Source organism: Bacillus rossius, chromosome 16 (assembly GCF_032445375.1).
Source record: "Bacillus rossius redtenbacheri isolate Brsri chromosome 16, Brsri_v3, whole genome shotgun sequence".
Taxonomy (NCBI): domain Eukaryota; kingdom Metazoa; phylum Arthropoda; class Insecta; order Phasmatodea; family Bacillidae; genus Bacillus; species Bacillus rossius.
Window position 1 is genome coordinate 23,838,166 of NC_086343.1, and position 19,661 is coordinate 23,857,826.

The 19,661-nt window shown below is 39.0% G+C and overlaps 2 protein-coding genes across 3 annotated transcripts in view; one reads left to right on the plus strand and one right to left on the minus strand.

Annotated features, from left to right (window-relative positions):
- LOC134539815 (uncharacterized) overlaps nt 1–18,077 on the plus strand; it is an 82,469-nt gene extending 64,392 nt beyond the window's left edge. The window contains exons 2-3 of the mRNA XM_063382101.1: nt 11,961–12,149; nt 15,353–18,077. Of these exons, the coding sequence (XP_063238171.1) occupies nt 11,961–12,149; nt 15,353–15,639 (476 nt within the window). The 3' untranslated portion in view covers nt 15,640–18,077. The remainder of the gene's footprint in view (nt 1–11,960; nt 12,150–15,352) is intronic.
- Nucleotides 16,633–19,661, minus strand: part of LOC134539814 (stalled ribosome sensor GCN1) — a 151,126-nt gene continuing 148,097 nt past the window's right edge. For both annotated transcript variants that reach the window (XM_063382099.1, XM_063382100.1), the window contains one exon: nt 16,633–19,231. In XM_063382099.1, the coding sequence (XP_063238169.1) occupies nt 19,103–19,231 (129 nt within the window). In that variant the 3' untranslated portion in view covers nt 16,633–19,102. The remainder of the gene's footprint in view (nt 19,232–19,661) is intronic.

The following is a 19,661-nucleotide window of genomic DNA, read 5'->3' on the forward strand; positions in this document are numbered from 1 at the left end:
ACAGAGAAAGTAGAGAGATAGAGGGGAGAGAGGGAGCGAAGAAGAGAAGGCGGGAGAAAAAGAGGAGATAGTGAAATCGTGATGGAAAGAGGAGGGAGAGAGAAGGGAAAGGGAGAGAGAAGGGAAAGGGAGAGAGAAGGGAAAGGGAGAGAGAAGGGAAAGGGAGAGTGAAGGGAAATGGAGAAAGGAGTGAGAGAAGGAGAGAGCGAGAGATGGGAGAGGAGAGAGGGAGATGATAAAGGAGTGAGAGAGAAAAGGGAGAGAGAGAAGGGAGAGAGCGAGAGGAGAATGAGAAAGAAGGGATAGAGATGAAACAATCTATTTATATTTTTAATCAAAGTTCAAACAGGTAAAATAATATAATAAGCGAAGTGTGTATTTGTCATATTATGATTTATTTTTGAACCCATATCTAACAACCAGCACAACGTTTCTGGTTTGTAAACATGTACTCTAGATTATAGATCTACTGCTGTTTGTATCGCATAGGGTAATTTGAAAATTTTGTAAGATCAGTTTCTTGAAATATAGGGTTATATCATAATCTTTGGTAAAGAAAACGAATTTTTGAACCGAAAAGTCTGAACGTTTTGAGCACTTTCCTTACAACTGTATTAGAAATGAACGAATTCGTCAAGTGGTATTGGGGCTCATGGTTGTAAGCAAAATACTTGTATCCATTTCTGTTTTTTACCAACATTTTCCAGCACATACGTTATTTTTTCCTTTACGCTAATAACGTTTTAAAAAAAAACATGACAAGATCTATAGTGCATTTCAGTTCGTCCAGGAACATGAACACCCTTGCTGTCGCTGTCTTGTCCAAAGTTGTTTGTCTGTAGGCTACATTCCGTTTTGTTGTTGTTGTTGTTGTTGTTGTTGTTGAAGCTGTGTCGTCGTTGTTAGCCCACTGTGCTAGTCTATGTGATATTGTTCTAATGCCTTCCACTGAATTATCTGGGCTGTCTTTACATCTAACATTTGACATCGGCTGGCTGATTTTTGCTTGTTTTCTATGTGCTTGTGTATTCATATTTCTACGTCTGTTCTTACGGGTTTTCTTTATGAGATACAGTGCATACTAGCAATTGCGTACGTTCACAAAAATGATTCAAATCAATCTTCCCGATCGGAAGAATAAGTCAAAGAACGCTCGTTTATTCTAGTCGATACGAATTTAAAAACGTGCTCAGGTTACTTGGAACGCACTGCGGTCGCCGCCGCCATGTTGCTTCGGAAAGGAAACATGGCTTCCCTGCCTCGAGTTGAGAAGGGCGAACGAGAGCTAAATGCGCTCTAGGATGCCTCCCCGCTTCCCTCGACACGTGATTATAACTTCCCATCTCGGAAAGAATGCGGAGGGGAAAGGAGATCCCCCAGGGAATGGTTAAAAAGGGTGGGGGGGATGGAAGAATGTATCTTGCGGTCGGCGAAAACGTGAGGGGCGTACAACTTCAAAACCTGGCAACAACAGCCGCTGTTCTCGTAACAAGCCAGAACAAGAACAACCGCGGTTGAGTGTGTTAAATCTTAACGCTCGTATTTTGACACGCGGGTAAATGTTAGGAGGGAGTTTGTATGAATCAACAAACGCCATCTTGGTTTCAACAGATTTTTTTTTTTTACGCTTTAACAATTCTATATCGATTGTGGTTTTCAAGTTTTCGCCTCGTCAAAGCAAAACTACATGAACTGCCTGGTTTAATAGTGACTTGCAGAAGTTATTAGCATTTTGAATTTAATTAATTTCTGGAAATGATTGCAATTACAATAATACTCTCAATCGGCGACACTATGTGATATAAATATCTTAAGGGGCCCGCCTCGTCGGGGGTGTATGTGTGTTAGTGAGGCGGGATGATAAGCGCGACGCTCGCTGGTGCTTCCAGCGCGGTATAGCCTCTAAGCGCAAGGCTCTGAACTGGCGCGCATTCGTCTCGTCGTCACAGGATAACTGTGAAATTTGAGCGGTGACCATAACATTATATGGCGGAGAAATGAAGATAAAGGTGTTATGCAAGCCCCTTAAGTGCTTTCAAGAATCTGTACTGATTGTTTTATGCCTAAAAATTACTCTGAAAACACGCGTTTTAGGCATTTTAACGCTTCTAAAAATACAGTTTAAAAACTTAATCCGAAATTAAAAGTACTTTTCGGTCCTCAGCGAACTCTTAAATGCTATTCGTAAATAGGCCCCACTCGGATATCTTGAGTAGTTTTGAAATCGCGTTGTTTTTCCTGAAGCTCTGCACACCGTATGAGTGCCCAGGTAGGCGGGCCCCTTAATGTGTGATTTGTCCCTTAAGGGAAGCTAATTTCCAGTATTCAATCATAAAAAAACAATTGTTACGCCATTAAAACTGTTGAAACCAATTAGGCGTCTTTCGATTCCTCTAACCCCCCCCCCCCCCCTCCTCACACACAATTAAGTTGTAATCTTAGCCAATGTTATTCCGCAACAGCATTTACATATGTCCAGTCTTTTTTATGTACGAGATTTATGGCACGTAGTACCTTTTTTTTCACTTCATGTTATTCAATGTATACCTTTTGTTGTGTAAATGTAGTTAAAATTTGGAAAATAAGTAGCATATTTACGTATCTTAAACATTTACAATTTAAATAGGCTCGGACTGGTTGCTCAGCGAGATAATGCCTTTGCAGGATATGCTGCTGCAAAGCCATATTGTCATCGCTGTGACAGTTACCGTGTTCCTAAAACCTGCCAGAGCTGAAACGAGCAACGGGCTCTCTTGGAGACCCAGAGGACGACTGTCGCACATTATCTCCAGTTCTGATAAGTAGAAGTTCAGTTTTGGCCGTTTCGAGTAGCTGAAAGTATGTTTCACTTCATTGAATGCTGTTTGTAAATGTTACTGTTCGGGCTGGGCAAGGGTGCTTGGAACCCAAAGCCTGTCGGGTGTGACGACAAACCAACTTTTCAGAGAGAACACTTTTCGAAGAGCAATCTTTTCAAAGAGAAAACTTTACAGACAGCAAACTTTTCAAAGAGCAAACTTTTCAAAGAGCAAACTTTTCAAAGAGCAAACTTTTCAAAGAGCAAACTTTTCAAAGAGAAAACTTTTCAGAGAGCAAACTTTTCAGAGAGCAAACTTTTCAGAGAGCAAACTTTTCAGAGAGCAAACTTTTCAGAGAGCAAACTTTTCAGAGAGCAAACTTTTCAGAGAGCAAACTTTTCAGAGAGCAAACTTTTCAGAGAGCAAACTTTTCAGAGAGCAAACTTTTCAGAGAGCAAACTTTTCAGAGAGCAAACTTTTCAGAGAGCAAACCGTTCAGAGAGTAAACTTTTCATAGAGCAAATTTTCGACGGACAACCAGGATCCACATCTTTGTAATGACCTTAAGTGTTTAGAGGCTAACACATACAGACCCACACACAATGGCGCAAAAACATCCAGCTATACACGAGAACAAAAAAAAAATTAGTGATATTTACCACTGTATGATTATTGCATTTATGTTTGATTATAAGGCAAGGTAAGACGAGAACAATTGAGTATAATATATATTTTATTTTACAGTATGTAATGCATATTTAAAGACACTCATATTTTTCACTATAAGGAATTAATGTAGCAGAATTTAGGAGTGAATCCATATTTGTTTTTATTATAATAATCATAAACGCAACATACATCCATGATTTTCCGAGATCCTAACCCAGAGTATAACCCTTAGTTGGCATCTAAGTTGGCTTTTCACCTGAGCTACGGATGACGGCTGAATTCATCACGTGAAAATAAGCAGAAATGTTTAAATTGTATTTTGTCGTAGCACAGCCCACATGAAGCGGGTTAATGCATTGCAATACCTAGCACGAAGGCCGGGTTATAAAAAAAATTGAAAAATTTAGCGGGCCAGTTTGTGACTTTTATGTCATATTTCAGTTTTAACAAAATATTCCTGCTATCTTTTCCGATTTAAATACATATAGTGTATATAGTAAAATAATGTTTGAAAAGCATTATAATTACACTAGAATAATAGTTAATACTAAAAATATTAAACTTAAATATCAAATTGAGGCATTTTTTTACCTCCTCACTTTCTAATGGAAAATTTATGTCCTACGTTTGACTTATTACTAATGAACAATCTGATTTTACGCTGCAGGTTTACAATACGAGATTATTCACAAAATAAGTATATATAAAGTGTAAATATTAATTAAAGGTTTTACTGCACTAAATTTTATATAATTAATATTTATAATATGTAAATGATTCAACACAAAAGACCTGAATGGCTTAGCAAGTTTAAAGTTGTAATTGATTTAGGTGGATGATTTTAAATCTCAGTTCCTGAAAAACAATAAACATAAATTACCTTACATATTGTTTTTGTTTAATTTTATTTAGCGGTTGAGTAGTCATTTTCACAAGGGTGGCGAGCCTGAAATGGCCCACGAGACAATGGTTGGCCCCACTGCGCCCTAGCAGTTATGCAACCCAATTAGCGTGGGTGCCGACATTGCTGCTTACAGCAGTGTCAGACAGCAACATCAGTGCAGTGATTACGAAACAATAGTTTAAAACGAAGCAGACTTTTTTTAATACTATGACTCGTCACAGCCTGCAGCAGTGACGTAACACACCAGCAATGTTGGTAAGAGTGCGACTGAAATACAATGGCATTGCCAGCAGACCCTACTTTCAGGATGATTGAAATGCCTTTTTTTTTTTCGGAGGCATAAAACACTATGTCACAAAAACCATATTTTCATGAGAGCAGTTTAAAGAATTTTGAAGAGTGCCTCACTTATTTACTCAATTGTTTACTACCAAAAGTATGTGCATTTTTGACATATCGTAGATCTTAGCGTTGTTTGCCACTATAAAGAACGTCAAAAGGTGTTAAAAGTTTATGATTAAAAGTTAATTTTGCCCAAAAAATGGACATAGTATTTTATGCCCCCGAGGTACAGAATTAGTTTATGGACTTGTTATTAATATTCATTAATTCAGTAGAATTTTTAGTTTTTAGACACAGTTAATTTTCGAGACAACTTCCTTTTACCCTCAGATCTTAAATACCGCGATCTATTTTGCCGGTAGTAAACATCGCAAAATGTTAAGACAACTATCATGACCACGAATGTAACAATGCTAAAAACATTATCCCAGATCTCCTCTTCCTCTATTAATATACTTCCCCCCCCCCCCCCCCCCAATCCAGCGAACTGCTGTCACGCCTCGTTGACGACCACCCTGAAGGTCACACGACCCTTCGGAGGCTTCTGATTGGCCCAGCGACCGGAGAACAAGCGAGAGCTACCTATAACCTTTCACTTCCGCGGGGAATAAAGGTGGGTTTACGATTGAAAATTAAGAATTAAGACTTAAGACTTAGTCGTGTACTTACCATATGACTCTATGTAAACTAGTGGAATGGTTTATGATTGTCGTGTGTGAATTTTGACGGGTCGTGTGCGAACCATATGATGACTTAAGACTTAACAGAAATGGTTATATTTTATAGTTTTCGTTAAGACTTAAGGGAAGCGACCAATCACAACAAACCGGATCCTTTCAACCGGAAGTTTATGTCTTATTATTGGACCGAGCGAGTCAGTATTTTTGGTTAGAATTCGTATATTTGTCATTTGTAATCATCATCCATTTAGAAAAATAGATATCCCATTTGTCAATAACCTATTTCAAACCTGCTTCTCCGTTTCGAACAATGGCCGACCATGTGTTTTGTGCTGTGATTGGTTAGAATTAACGACTTCTATGTCAATCATAAACTGGAAAATGTAGTTTTGACTTAATCGTGTGCTCGATGTTAAGTTATAATTCTTAAGGGAATCAATCGTAAACCCAGCTTAAGCGCAGAGTCTCGCTGGTGCTTCTAGCGCGGTATCGCCTCTAAGAGCAAGGCTGTCTTACTGTCGTTCATTGGAAACTATGAGATTTGAGCGCTAACAATAACATTGTGTGGCGTAGAAATGAAGATAATGGCGTAATTCAAGTATCTCGTGTGCTTTCAAGAACCTGTGCTGGATTTCTAATGCCTAAAAGTTAATGCATAAACACGCGTTTTAGACATTTTCACAACCGTAAAAACACAATTTAAAAACTAGATACGGAAACAGAAATACTCATATAAAAATAATAATTTGGTTAGGTCCTGAAATTAGCACAATATTTTTTTCTTATTTCACAGTCTTAGTCGTCTATCACTACAGCAAATAAAGTTTTCGATTTCAATTTGGCTCTGTGTGTTGAATGATATTTGGTGGTGTTGGTGGGGGGGGGGGGGGGTTATAACATACCAAGACCACCCTCTTAAATAAACCACTAGTTGCAAGTTCGCGGTAGCAACACGCGATCCAAACAAGACTGCAACCGTCGCGCTTGCAACCAGAAACGAAACTTTAAACATTCATCAGGTTCCAAAAATAACTCGCCTCTCCAGAAGTACTCGTTGTGAAACGTGGCGTTTGAGGGGGACAGTAGTTCCTTCAATGATTGTCTTGCTTCTATTGCAACCATGTTTTTTTTAATCTACTCAATAATATAACTTCATACGATTGTTTATAAAAATGATTTTACCATCCACAGGAAAACCCATTTTGTACTTTTACAAAAGACTCCTTTGGAAACCAGTTGCCAAGAACGCGCTTGCAATACTACAAGAAAGATGTAACTTTGCACGACACATGGTTATGGTTATTTTTGCATATATGATATATGTTTGTAGAGATAATACGAATGTTTCTTACAAAAATTGCCGCATAATTTTATATTTTAATTGATGTTTTATTAAATCATATTTTTTTAAACCATGAAAAGGATATTCGAATACTCAGCAATTAGACTTATTTCGTTTATTGTTTTTTTTTGTGATAGTTGTTTTCATGTAAATGTACAAATTTACAAATAAATGTAATTTTACATCAATATTGCTGTTTCATTTACAAAAAAAAATACTGTGTTATTATTATGGATTAATTCTAAACATTAATGGCCAATTTTGTTTTACATTTTAGCAAACCTAGAGCACGTGGTATACAGTTATGAATAAACCCTTTGAATGTTCAGCTTTTGCGGTAAAATAGTGTATGTTTAGAAATTCATTCATAAATCTCTTAGGACTGAGTTTCCCAAAAATTTAAGAAACTTACTTTTAGACATTTATGAGTGAAATTTAAAAACATATTAATAATTTAACAACTAATGCTTTCGGTTCACCTATAGAGATGAAATATAAATAGGTGATTTAAACTTAAAAACAATTTCAAAAAACTATCTTGGTTTTTGATGTTGAGCCGCGTCTAAGAAGTAGACGTTTTGCTCTGCATTGCAGCAGGCATCTTCAGGATTTAGATATCATTCGAAATACCATTAGACAAGGGCCGCGTAAGCTGCAGTCAAGAATTGGATAAATCGATGGCCAATTGGCTGCCCGCCTATAAATATTATCAGGTATACTATCAGGTGTATTCGAAGTCTTTGTTTGCATGCGTGTAGAATAAATTTGTCCGCATACAGTATTCAGAAGCCACAGAATTATCTTAGAAATACTTAAATTAACGGAGCACTTTCATTGTATAGTTTACAATTTCTGTCTGCTAATCAAATGATTTCAATATACGACATAGCTGCTCCGGCATCGAATTCTAGCGGCGGGTGCGGAAAGTACGTGTGATCCGCGTCAAGAAATGTAGTTGAAAACACAAATGCGTATACTTATCCCTCTCGGCATTATTTTTAAAAATTCTACGTTAAATTTCTCATCCTAGTTTCGTATTATCAGTGTACGATATTTGCAACACGAGAACCGTAAATTTTCTCGTTACCGAGGTTAGATGTTATACATCTCTGGTGAGAACCGAAAGCTCACATTTTTGTAGTCTATATATTGTGATTCTAAATTTTTTTTAATGGATTTATTTTGATAAAATCATCACATTCCACATATAAAATTATAAGTCACTTTGCAGAACATACATACAAAACACGACTTTTAACAATTCAATATTATTAATGCTAGGCGTCTGGCGCAAAAATATGCATACATATCTGGCCCTCAAAAATGATTAAGTAGGCCATCACTAAAACAAACATTTACTGGCTTGATAAAAATAAAATAGCACAAGTACTATTATGAATCAAGTTTCGGATCATGGGCAAAACCACGAGACCATAGAAAAAAATTAATCGAAAATGTCAAAATATTTCACTCCACTTCGAAGGCTGCAATGACAGCTTCAGGAAGACTTTTCGGAAGGGGCCATCTTCAGGGACCGGAAATATTCACGGGTTCATTGACCTTCAGGATACTCACTCAGGCGAATACCACCTGTTCATTGGCTGCAGGTTTGGGAGAAGTTTCAACTGGGTTGTCCGTAATTCGGCACTTCCTTGGTTTAGGGTTTTTCATTGGCTCACAGTTTTCCCCGAAAAAATGTGCGCCAATCACAGAAGCGAATAAACAGTATGCTTGTTTGGATTTTAGCCTATCAGGTGTCTCTAGGTATCGTACAAAGAAAGGAAACATTAGCAAAACAAGGCATTATATTAGTCAGATATTTGCCTTGGAGCTTTATTTTTATTATTATGACATTTACTGTCTCAGACACTGAACTTTTATAATTTCATACATCTTTTGATGACAGAAAATACTTTTAACCATTGACTTGACCGCAGTTTGAAGTTCTTTTTGTTCTTTCTAGTGGCACACAACACCACGTTGTTAAAAAAAAAAAGCAGATATTTTTGGTTAAAAAAAATAGCTGAGTACATTAAGTGACGCACTATTTAAAATTATTTGAACTGCTCTCATGAAAAAAAAAAAAAAAATTCTGTTTTTGTGACATAAGTGTGTCATGTCTCCGAAATTCAGAAATATACACTCACGAAATAAAATAACCTGAATATAAATGGATCTCGTTAGGGGCTCTCTCCCCCCCCCCCTCGTGGAGCCTTGCTCGAAGACCGGCGGTCACGAGCTTGCGGGCGCGACTCTCGACCCGTCGGTATCGATTATACAAGTCGCCGGGCTCGACCGGTGAGTCGTTTTATTTCCCTACACACCCCTCCCCTCCCCTCCGTGTACCACCGTGGATCGCTCCGTCACGCGATTCATTTCGCGCTTGGAACATGCACGAGACACGCACTTCGCGAAGTCGATCGCTGAAGACGTGACGCTCTGCCGGTAGCGGAAGCCTGGAGGGCCCCGCCTCGTCAGGGGTGTGTGTGTGTCAGCGAGGCGGGATGACAAGCGCGACGCTCGCTGGTGCTTCTAGCGCGGTGTCTCCTCTGGACTGGCGCGCAGTCTTCGGGAAGCCTTCTTTTCACAGACGAGAGAGCCAAACGCCCGATCGTGCATCTTCGTTTTTTTTTTTTAATTTTGGACAACTCATGGTAACTAATGGTCAATTAGGTTAGTTTAGCTACATTATAAATACTTTAAAACATTGTGGACGGTTGATTTGGTTAGGATAGCCACATTTAAGATACTGTGAAATCATGTAAACGGTTTCCTAGCCCTGGATAGCCACATATTAAAAAGTTATTAGCTAAGCAACCTTCGGGGAACTTCGGGTGTGGCTCTCTCGTCTGTGAAACGAAGGCTTCCCGCAGTCTTCTCATCCTCACAGGACAACTGTGAAATTTGAGCGGTGACCGTAACATCATATGTCTCGAGAAATGAAAATAAAGGTGTAATGCAAGTCCCTTAAGTGCTTTTAAGAATCTGTACCGGTTGTTTTTACACCTAAAAATTATTCTGAAAAACATGCGTTTTAGCCATTTTAACTCTCCTGCAAATACAGCTTTATAACTTAATGCGAAATCAAAAGTACTTTTCGGACCTCAGCGAACTCTTTAAATGCTTTTCGTAAGCAGACCCCACTCGGATATCTTGAAGAGTTTTGAAATCGCTTTGTTTTTCCTGAAGCTCTGCGCACCGTCTGTGTGTTCCCGGGTAGGCGGGGGCCTTAAAGCACTCGTAGGCAAATTCTAGCGTGGTTCCTACTGCTAGAGCGTAAGTAGAATTTCATTTTGGTGGAGCCGGGGGGGGGGGGGATATACCCAAGTCCACCCCTGCGTACGCCCCAGGTCATAGCCGATTCCCCCAGTTGTCCTCGAACTGTGTGGTCGAGTTTATCAGACTCCGATGGCCTCGCGGATGATGACTTCCTGCCGACACCATCTCCAGGCAACGGGGCTTAGTGGTTACTTTAGCTGAAAACATTGATGACGTTCCAACAAGTTCGAGAATTGTTGGTTGACCTGCTCTTAACTGCATCAATAAATCAATTTTTTTATTATGCTCCCGCATTCCCTGGTACCTTGTGAAACGCAGTTTGATCTATCTTGGATCGAGTGCAGAACATCGTGTGCTTGTATGCACAAAAGTCTGCATCTTTTAACAGTTTTTGGGAACACTTCTCTTCCTATATGGTCATTGAAAACGCAAACCAAAACGGAGGAAAGTTGTAAGTTGAACTTTACTTGCGTTGCGTTATTTCGCTTTTGCGTGAACCAGGCTGATTTTGGCTTGTTTTCTGTGGTTTGCCCATCCATCTTTCTTTGCCCGTTCTTCGGGTTTTGTCAATGACAAAGCACAAACTAGCAATGGCGTATGTCCAAAAATAATGATTGTAATCAATCTCCCCCAATGCAGGAATCATTAAAAGAAAGTTTTAGTTAGTTTAAGGTTCATTCTACAATGACTCGGTAACGGTTAATCCGTACGGATTAGCTGGGCAATGCTGAGCTCTTCCGTTTATGTTGTTCCGCGTGACCAACATAAATCGAACACTTGTTCTAAATATTGTTACGATTATTAAAACAATAATCGTCTTGGGAAAACTACTGGGTTCGTGAATGGAGAGCCCAATTAAAGATTTTACTACACAGTAGGGACTGGAAAAATTCGCGTATTCAACGACCTCCAGGATAGACTCCACGATCCTGTGCACACTCGGGCAAACGTCACCTGTTCTTTGGCTGCTGACTTGTGAGGCGTCTCAACTGGGAGACTCGTGATTCGATAATGCTTTGACTGAGGGTCTATAGTTGGCCCACAGTCCTCCAGGTTAGCAGTGAACCAATAGCAGAAGTTGCAGAAGGGTACAATTATTTGCATTTCAGCATGTCGCGAAATGAATCCGCGAATTTTTCCGGTCTCTACTACACAGTTTTATTAATTGCCAATATTTACATCATTAACAAATAATCTTCTAAAAATGCCTAATTATCAATTACACTTAGAAATGTTTATTCCCCAGTCACTCGTTTTCGACACACCTCTGGCGCAACTCTCGTCACCGCACTCCGCCGCCGCCGTCGCAATTCCCTTCGCCAAGGATCCGCTCGACGCCTCGATCGGAACTTCGCTCGGGACTCTCGCCGCACCCGCGACACTATCGCCCCGAAACTCCTCTCCAATCTGAACTCCCAACTCCCGCGGAGGCCGGCGTCCTGGGCTTATATAGGCCCAGGCGCCACTTCTAGAAGTTGCGAGCGCGGCTGGGGCCAGTCGCGTCATTTCGCGCCGACCCGACATCTCTAGAAAGCCGTCGGCAGCTCGCATGGCGGCGCGCGGAACTCCCCAGCTGCCAGCTGCCAGGTGAACGTGTCAAAGGCAGAGCGTCGCTAAGTGGAGCGGAGGGAAGGAGGGGGGAAGCGACAACCCTTGTAATCCACCAGGCGCGCGCGGCACGTCTCGCGTTGCGGCGGCCACGTGACATCAGTGGCCGTGCGGGGCCGCCAGCCAGCTCCTAACCTGCACGCGCCGTGGCCCTGCTCACGTTCGTAACAATATGTTAAAAATTGATTTCAACTACAAGCATGTATAGCCTTGTTTATGTAGTTTTTTGTGTTATTAATGTAAATTATGTCCATGCTATGGTTTCGATGAATAATATATTTTTTTAAAAATAGAAATATTATTTGTAGATGTGTGTGTGTGTGTGTGTGCGCGCGCAGGCTCGGCGTTGCGGTGCTACGAGTCGACGTGCACAGAGCAGCTGACGGACTGCGTGCACGACCGCCGCGCCCAGCTCAAGGACTGCACCTTCGAGTCTTTCCGCCGCACCGTGGAGCGCCTGGACTCGCCTTTCCCCTCCCTGGGGCTCGCCAACCGCTCCATGATGTGCATCACGCACGGCGCCGAAGGTACGGCGACACCGCTTTGTTTCCATGATAACCTGAGCAGTTAAGGCCAGCTGCTCAGCTAAATATTAAAATCCCCCCTCCCCCAAACCAAGGAAGCCTGGACAACACACGAGTTTAACGTAAAAAAATAAATTAATTTCCCTCGAAATTAAATTAATTTTAACTCGGGCCATTAGTAGTCACCAAGCTTCGCAGCGAATTTTTCAAAGTCACGTTATTTCACTATCTCCGTTATAGGCACAAAACAGGAGGTTAGGGGCCCTGCATTCCAGCCGGCCTGGAACTCCTCGCGGGTCCTCGGGGTTCGATGTGCCAAGTTCGGGTGCTCGCTCCTGGGTCCGCTACTGGCGATGATGATATCCCTGTCGGTCGGTCAGCAACGGCTGCTTGGGGTTGCTTTATTAAGCGATTGATCTGAGCCACCGTTGGCCCCTGAGAACCCGCTTATATGGCGTCTCTCATCCTCGCGTTAGCGCTGTCCTTTTTTCGGCGTGATCCGTTGCCATCTCGACCAAAAAATAATTTAGACACAACTTTGCAATGCAATTGATATTTCTGACGTTTAAGTAGGAGTAATTTCGTGAAAGGAACGAAAGTTGCACGGAAAGGAAATGCGTAACCACGGCGCTGCCATCTGTGGCGGATGGCGCGAACCAATGATCACAATCAAAAAGGCAAAGGGAAATTTTCAGTATTAACTGTTTAATGAATTTTAACGATATGGGCAGTATTTTAAGAGAATTCCGTGGAAAATCAGGTCCAAATTTATCGGTGCTGTTTCATGATATAGTTTTGACATTTCGGTCTACTAATAAAGTGTTTTTTAATAGTCCGCATAGCTGCTCCGGCAGCGAATTCTAATGGCGGATGCGAAAACTACGTGTGATTAACATAAAAAAAAGTAGTAGAAAACACAATTTGCGTATATTTATCACGCTCAGCATTAATTTAAAGAATTCCACATTAAATTTTGTGTCCAATGTTGTATTATAAGTATTTGCAACATGAAAACACATGAATTTTCTCGTTACCAAGGTTAGATGTTTCACATCGCTGGCGAGCACTTAAATACTCTCACATTTTTTTTTTAAATATATCTGAAAAATTGTAGTTTTTCAAGGAAAGTTGGTAAAAATTTTTTCTTGTTATTTTTTGCAAATAGCATAATTTAGTAATAATCATAATTTCCAAGGAGTGGTAACTGAAAGATGCATCTTGTTTTCAATTGTTTTTTTAAACAATTATTTTTTATAATTTTAAAATTAAAAATTTTTCTCTTTTGAGCATAGCACATACATTTTTTGGAATGCCTTGTTATCAAGAGTGACGGACTGCTACAAGCATTTTCTCAAGTGAAATAGTTCATCATTGAATTATTTTATTGTAAGAATGACTACAACTGTTAATAGACACTAATATATAGTCTCAAATCTAAAAGAGTAAAATAAAAAAAAATTAAAACTTATAATTAAAATGGTATAACAAATAAAAATGTTATTGATAATAAGCCGAGTAGTATTTATCTAGCCAAAGTGGTCACCATTTACTCTGTACTGCAATGCAAGTGTGAGACTATAGCAATGCAACAGAACCCAAGCTTACACTGCCTTAAGGCTGGGTTTATAATCTACGCAACAAATGAAACATGCAAAAACTTCAAAACTGAAACCACTAAAACCAACACCACCACCACCTTTGATAAACTACACCAGACTGAAAAATATCCAACGCAAGAATCTGCCAACTTTCGACTTATTGTGTTTCCACATTAGAAGCAAACAATTTATAAAATTTTTTTTTTAAAGAGACAGATGTTAGGTGCATATAAGGCAACAATATTGTTATAATTTTATACATCACATTTTCACTTGTTAAAATTTTTCTCAGTTATAAAAAACACTTTAAAATTAAATTATTAAATATTTCATAAGTTTTCATAATGAACATGAACTTTATGTATAAAAAATTGGCCCTGGGAAGAAATTTTATATACTGTTTTACATTTTCAAGGTGCAAGGTCAGCAACGTATCACGACTTAAGTGCTTTATAAATGACTGTTTTTTTCCTTTTTATAATAGGCACAAAAAACATGCAGGTATTTCCACACTTGTATCAAAGCAGCATGTCTGTATCGAGACATGATACTGTCATCTGATGATGATGAAGTCCATTCTATATCACACATATTTTGTGTCGTTCAGTTTTCCACCATCAGTCTTGTATCATTGCATTGTCACCTCCAATAGTTAAAAATATATATCCAGTTGCAGATGGTTTATGCCAGTGAAATTTTAGGTATATTTAGAAGTACTACTTATTGTTATTATAGATATTAACATGGTGTGACTTTTGTAAATTTTTTTTTGTTTTTCGTTATACTATTCATAGACCCCAAAACCATCAATATCACATTATTATGGACACTATAACTGCCTTAATTTTTCACAAATAATTTCCAAACTGATTCGTCAAATATAATCAAGGAAAATCTGTCAAGTTCATTAATGGGCAATATCCGACCAAAGGGGTAGAAATGGGGAAAGTTTTTGAAAAACTGAAAAATCACTATAAATTCCATGATATGATGAATATCACATCTGTTTGAACGTACGTATTACAACTCGTAGGAGTAATACCAAAAACATTCTTGATCAGACCAACCACAACTGCATGGAAACAGCAAGGTTTGGAGAATGACAAATTCATAACTCCCTTAGTAGGCACGCTATATAATCCATTCAAATTGTTAGTAAATCTTGTAACGTTTATTTAAAAAGTTTGTCTGAAACAAAATTTTTGATAAGATGAACTATTGTTGCAAGGAGTTGAAAAACACATGGGTAGAATTAAAAATAAAATAAATAAATAAAAAATACACACAATTTCCGTACCATGAACACTATTAAATACATTCCAATTTACTGTAAAACCATGAATTATTATTTACAACTTTCGTCGGAAATAATTTTTCATACGAACTACAATTACTGCAACGGGTGGAATAAACAGGAGTACATAGAATGACAAAAAAATTCATAACTACCTTGGCACATTAACAAATCTGGTGATTTTTCATGACTTTTCCAGGTTTTTTTTAAATTTAATTCGCTGACCAATCCAAACTTCCTTGACTTTACCCTTATTTTCACTAACTTTCCAGCGTGTAGGTGCATGCCTCTATAGACAGCGGGGGTGCTTGCAGGCATCGTGTCCCAGACCGGGAGCACCCAGGACGTCATGCTGAGGATGTGCTTCCCCGACGTCGCCGGCGTGTGCGACTTCCTGTCGCAGACCACCGACGCCATCTTCCGCGGCCATGGCGTCATCGTCAAGTCGGGCTGCCACTTCTGCCACGTGGACGGCTGCAACCAGCCCCCGCCCCCGCCCCCTCCCCCCGACGAGGACTACAGCGCGGACGCTGCCTCCGCGGGCGCCTCGCCCGTCGCACTTCTCCTGGCAGCGTGCCTCGCCTCGAGTGCGTGGTCCTGACCGCTGAGGTCGCCACCTCGCCACCTCGCTCAACTTCACAAGTTCCACATTTCCCCACGCGTCTAAGGTTCTCACCAGATGCTCGAGCAATCCACGACAGTGATGCAAGCACCTTTCAGAACTGACAAGCCGCTTTTGGTGGTCCACTCTCATATTGCAACCTTAAAATTTCACACTAAGGCCTGTTTTACAATGTAATGGATATGAAAAAAAAAAATTGGATCCAGACCCCACAAGATATAATGTTTCAATATCTGTCAAGTCGCTTCTACAACGCAAGGACCTTAACAAACGGCAACCAATGACATTGAACATCACGGTTTCAGAAAACAAAGTTAATGAAAAAAAAAATGTTTGAGATCTGAGAACATAAGACGGTCGGGATTTATATATTTAATAAAAATGAACCAGAGTAATGATAGAACACTAGTTATTCTTGTATCTGAAACAGCTTTCAGTGTATTAAAGTAACATGGCTACCACAGCGGCCAAATGCTAGGATTCTCTTGGTCACACGGAATAACTTAAACAAAAGAGCTGAACAATGATGATCTAATATGTATGGGTCCACATGCGTACTTTGTTCCCCTGAGATCCAGCTCCGTTCAGGTGATCCATCCTTCGTTTGTGACATTGTAGAATGGCCTTAGAAAATATAACATGGTTTGAACCTTTTTACACAACAATTTTTACTGTGTCCTTCAAGTATTTTAATTACATAAATGTATTATTTTAAACTGATATTTTACTCAATACATAAAATTATTTTTGTCAGAAAAATTAAACTTATGAAGATCGTCTGCAGACTAGAATAACATGTTTATGACATTTATTGGACCCTTAGTAATTTCTAAGTATATTTTCCAGTATCCCTCATAAATATAAATTTAAGGACTTTATTAAGGTGCCGAGTGAATTCTAGCTTCTTCACATTCTTCCATGCTACCTTGAAGACGAAGCCCTGCGCTGCAAAGATCCCCGTACATTTTCTGGCAATACTTTTTTTTTTTTGTAAACAAAGGAGCCATTGAAACACCAGGTGTACAGTAGTGATCCAGGTATGCAAGATGAATACGTGACTCAGGGAAGGTTTGCTAAAGAAAATAACTGATTCTTTATGACGTTTTGATTACCATATAGACAGCTTACTCGCCGTGAATGGGTTTCCCACACATCTTCTTGAAATTGTCATAAAATCCTACAAGAGAAATAAAATGGTTTCAGACAAGCTGTTGAGTGTTTGAGAAGTTTGAGAGCGAAAAGCGGTAATAGCGATGGCATATCATGGCCAAACATCGCTCCGAAAATGCAACTTTAAGAATGAAGCTTATTCACAAGATTAAGTGCTAACCTATACATTAAAATACAGCCTGATAAAATAAAATATTCTAAAATCCAAACTGTGTCAAAACAGAAGTTTCAGATACATTAAAGCATTTCAGACTAACAACTAGAAATTGCTATCATGCAAAAAACCCAAAAGGAAATACTAAGGCCCAAAGTACATAGAAAACACACAGAAGGTGCATCATTTAGCAAAACGGCTAGTGATCCCCAAGGGCAGAAAGTGGGACTTAATCACGTATGAAATAAATCTTTAGGTCATTAATATACTGTAACCAAATCTCCAACATAATTGGGCAAATTTATGGTCCTAATGATGCAAGTCGTTGCACGGTTTTCACAAATGTATCTGCATTGTCAGGGAGTACTGTTTGTGAAGGTTCCCAGGTTGGTTTTCGTCAAGAGAGTAAGTCCAAGAACACACAAAATCAAGATGCTGATGCTGATTGCATGTAAAATTTTAGTGAAATAATTATGTTTTTGAAGCTCATACCTAAACACTTGCTTTTTAATCACATAACCAAACACAATGTATATCTCCAGTTTCTTTCACGTGGTATATTACATATTTCCTTCATGGTTATGAGGTGATTGTAAATAGGTACCTAATTATTTTTTTTACCAAGCTTTTTTGTATTACTTAACTACTGATATTTTTAAACAGTTTGTTCACTTCCTATGAAAATTTGAACCAGCATTAGTAACAAAAATAATGTAGTTACTGTATCATAAAAGCTCTTCGATGTAAAGTGAATTATGTTGTTCCTATACAAATGTACTTACTCTAAATATTTTAATTTTTAGTTTAGTTTGTGATGTCTTTGTCTTATAACTTTTACATTTTTCTTCCATGACCATCAATACTGAAAAAAAGCTACTTCACATTTTTTTTTAAACTCTTTCTCGAGGGTCTGTATCTGGTTACACAGTGCCTAAAGTAAGTTTACCACATTAGACTGAAAAATGGTTGTGGTTATCCATAAGGTTTTTATGCATGTTCATGGAAACTAAGAACCAACATTTGGAAACTGCCGTCCGAAGAACTGATATTTTGTACATATTTCACACACAAATAAAATACATTTTATTACTGCTGTAGTTGTTCTTATACTGATAACTCTACCAACTGATTACCCATTCCAATAGCTTATAGTTGTGTGAGTGTATGCTGTTGTCTTGGATACCTATTTACACTTTTTTTGTAAAAAGTACCACAGCTTGTTGTGAGGATTTACAGACAGGAAAAAAAAAAATGTAGTATGTATATGATTTCGCCAACATCCTGAGCAATAGTTTTGTACAATGTATATTGTTTCAAGGAATTAAGTGATCAAAATTCCAACTATTTAGTGCTGCAATTACACTGGTTAAAATGTATGGATTCAAAAAGAATTGAGAAATCATCTTATCTGAAGTTACTCATGTTACAAGTTCCGACACTGAGACACGCAAAAAATTTAATCATGACTTCATGATAAACACATTATTGTACATCATACAGCTATTTTTATTTCAGATGAAACAATCACAGTAATAAACATCCATCATAAACATTAATTCCATGGAAAACAAAATAACTTTGAAATGTAAAACTCTTGAGGTCCATTAATTCACAAAATTAATTTTTAAAAAAAATTAAATATACACAGCCTCTACTCAAATATTTATCGAATTGTTGTACACATTGCAATAATAAACATCTATGGACAACAGGAAAGTAAGAAATCAATAAAATTATAAACAGTCTTCTTTAAAGCGGTAAATATTAAACAAACATTGTGAGTGAACATTTTGATACACAAGACACCGGCTAGGACACTTAATTTTGATAAATAACTTCAGGGGCACTTTCAAGAGATTCACAATCATTCTTCACTCACATTTTATAAAGTACGGTATGCATTTGTAAAAAAACCAGCACTTCTATTAATGTGTATACCACAAAGTTAGCCACATCTTGAACCGGGCTTCACTGGGCAGACGCCAGCAAATGAAGACGGAGAAGGAATACCTCGAAAGTGCCCCCCTACTATGACGTGGCTCTGCCGTCGCCGGGGCGGCGGCGGACGTGAGCGGCAGCGGCAGCGCAGTCTCGCTCGGGCCGCTCCGCGCCGGCCAATCAGGTTATGAGGGTGTCGTCCAGGTCCTCGTCCTTGCCCTCGGGCTGGTTGGCGACCTTGCGCAGGACCTTGCTGATCACGTCGCTCAGCGACTCCTTGGCACCCACGTCCAGCAGGCTCAGGCAGTGCTGCGGGCAGACACCTCGTTCCTCACTTCCCGCCTCGGCTATGCAACTTCAACAAACTCATACTTACAAAAACTGACTGCATATCAAGCGAAAAAAAAACTTTAACACTTGATCCACAAATAGTTACAATCCTACCCTATTAAAAAGGTCTACATGACAATAAGTCTAGTTATAATTACCTGAGAAACTTCGTTCAGTTCCTGCCTGTATGACTTCACTTCAACAAAATCATACTTACGAAAACTGACTGCACATCAAGTGGAAAAAACTTTAACACTTGATCCATAAATAGTTACAATCCTACCCTATTAAAAGGTCTGTATGACAATAAGTCTAGTTATAATTACCTGAGAAACTTCTTAACAGGGTTATATTATAGATACGTACATGCACCATTGTTTTAAATGAAATTGTTTTCATTTTCAAATAT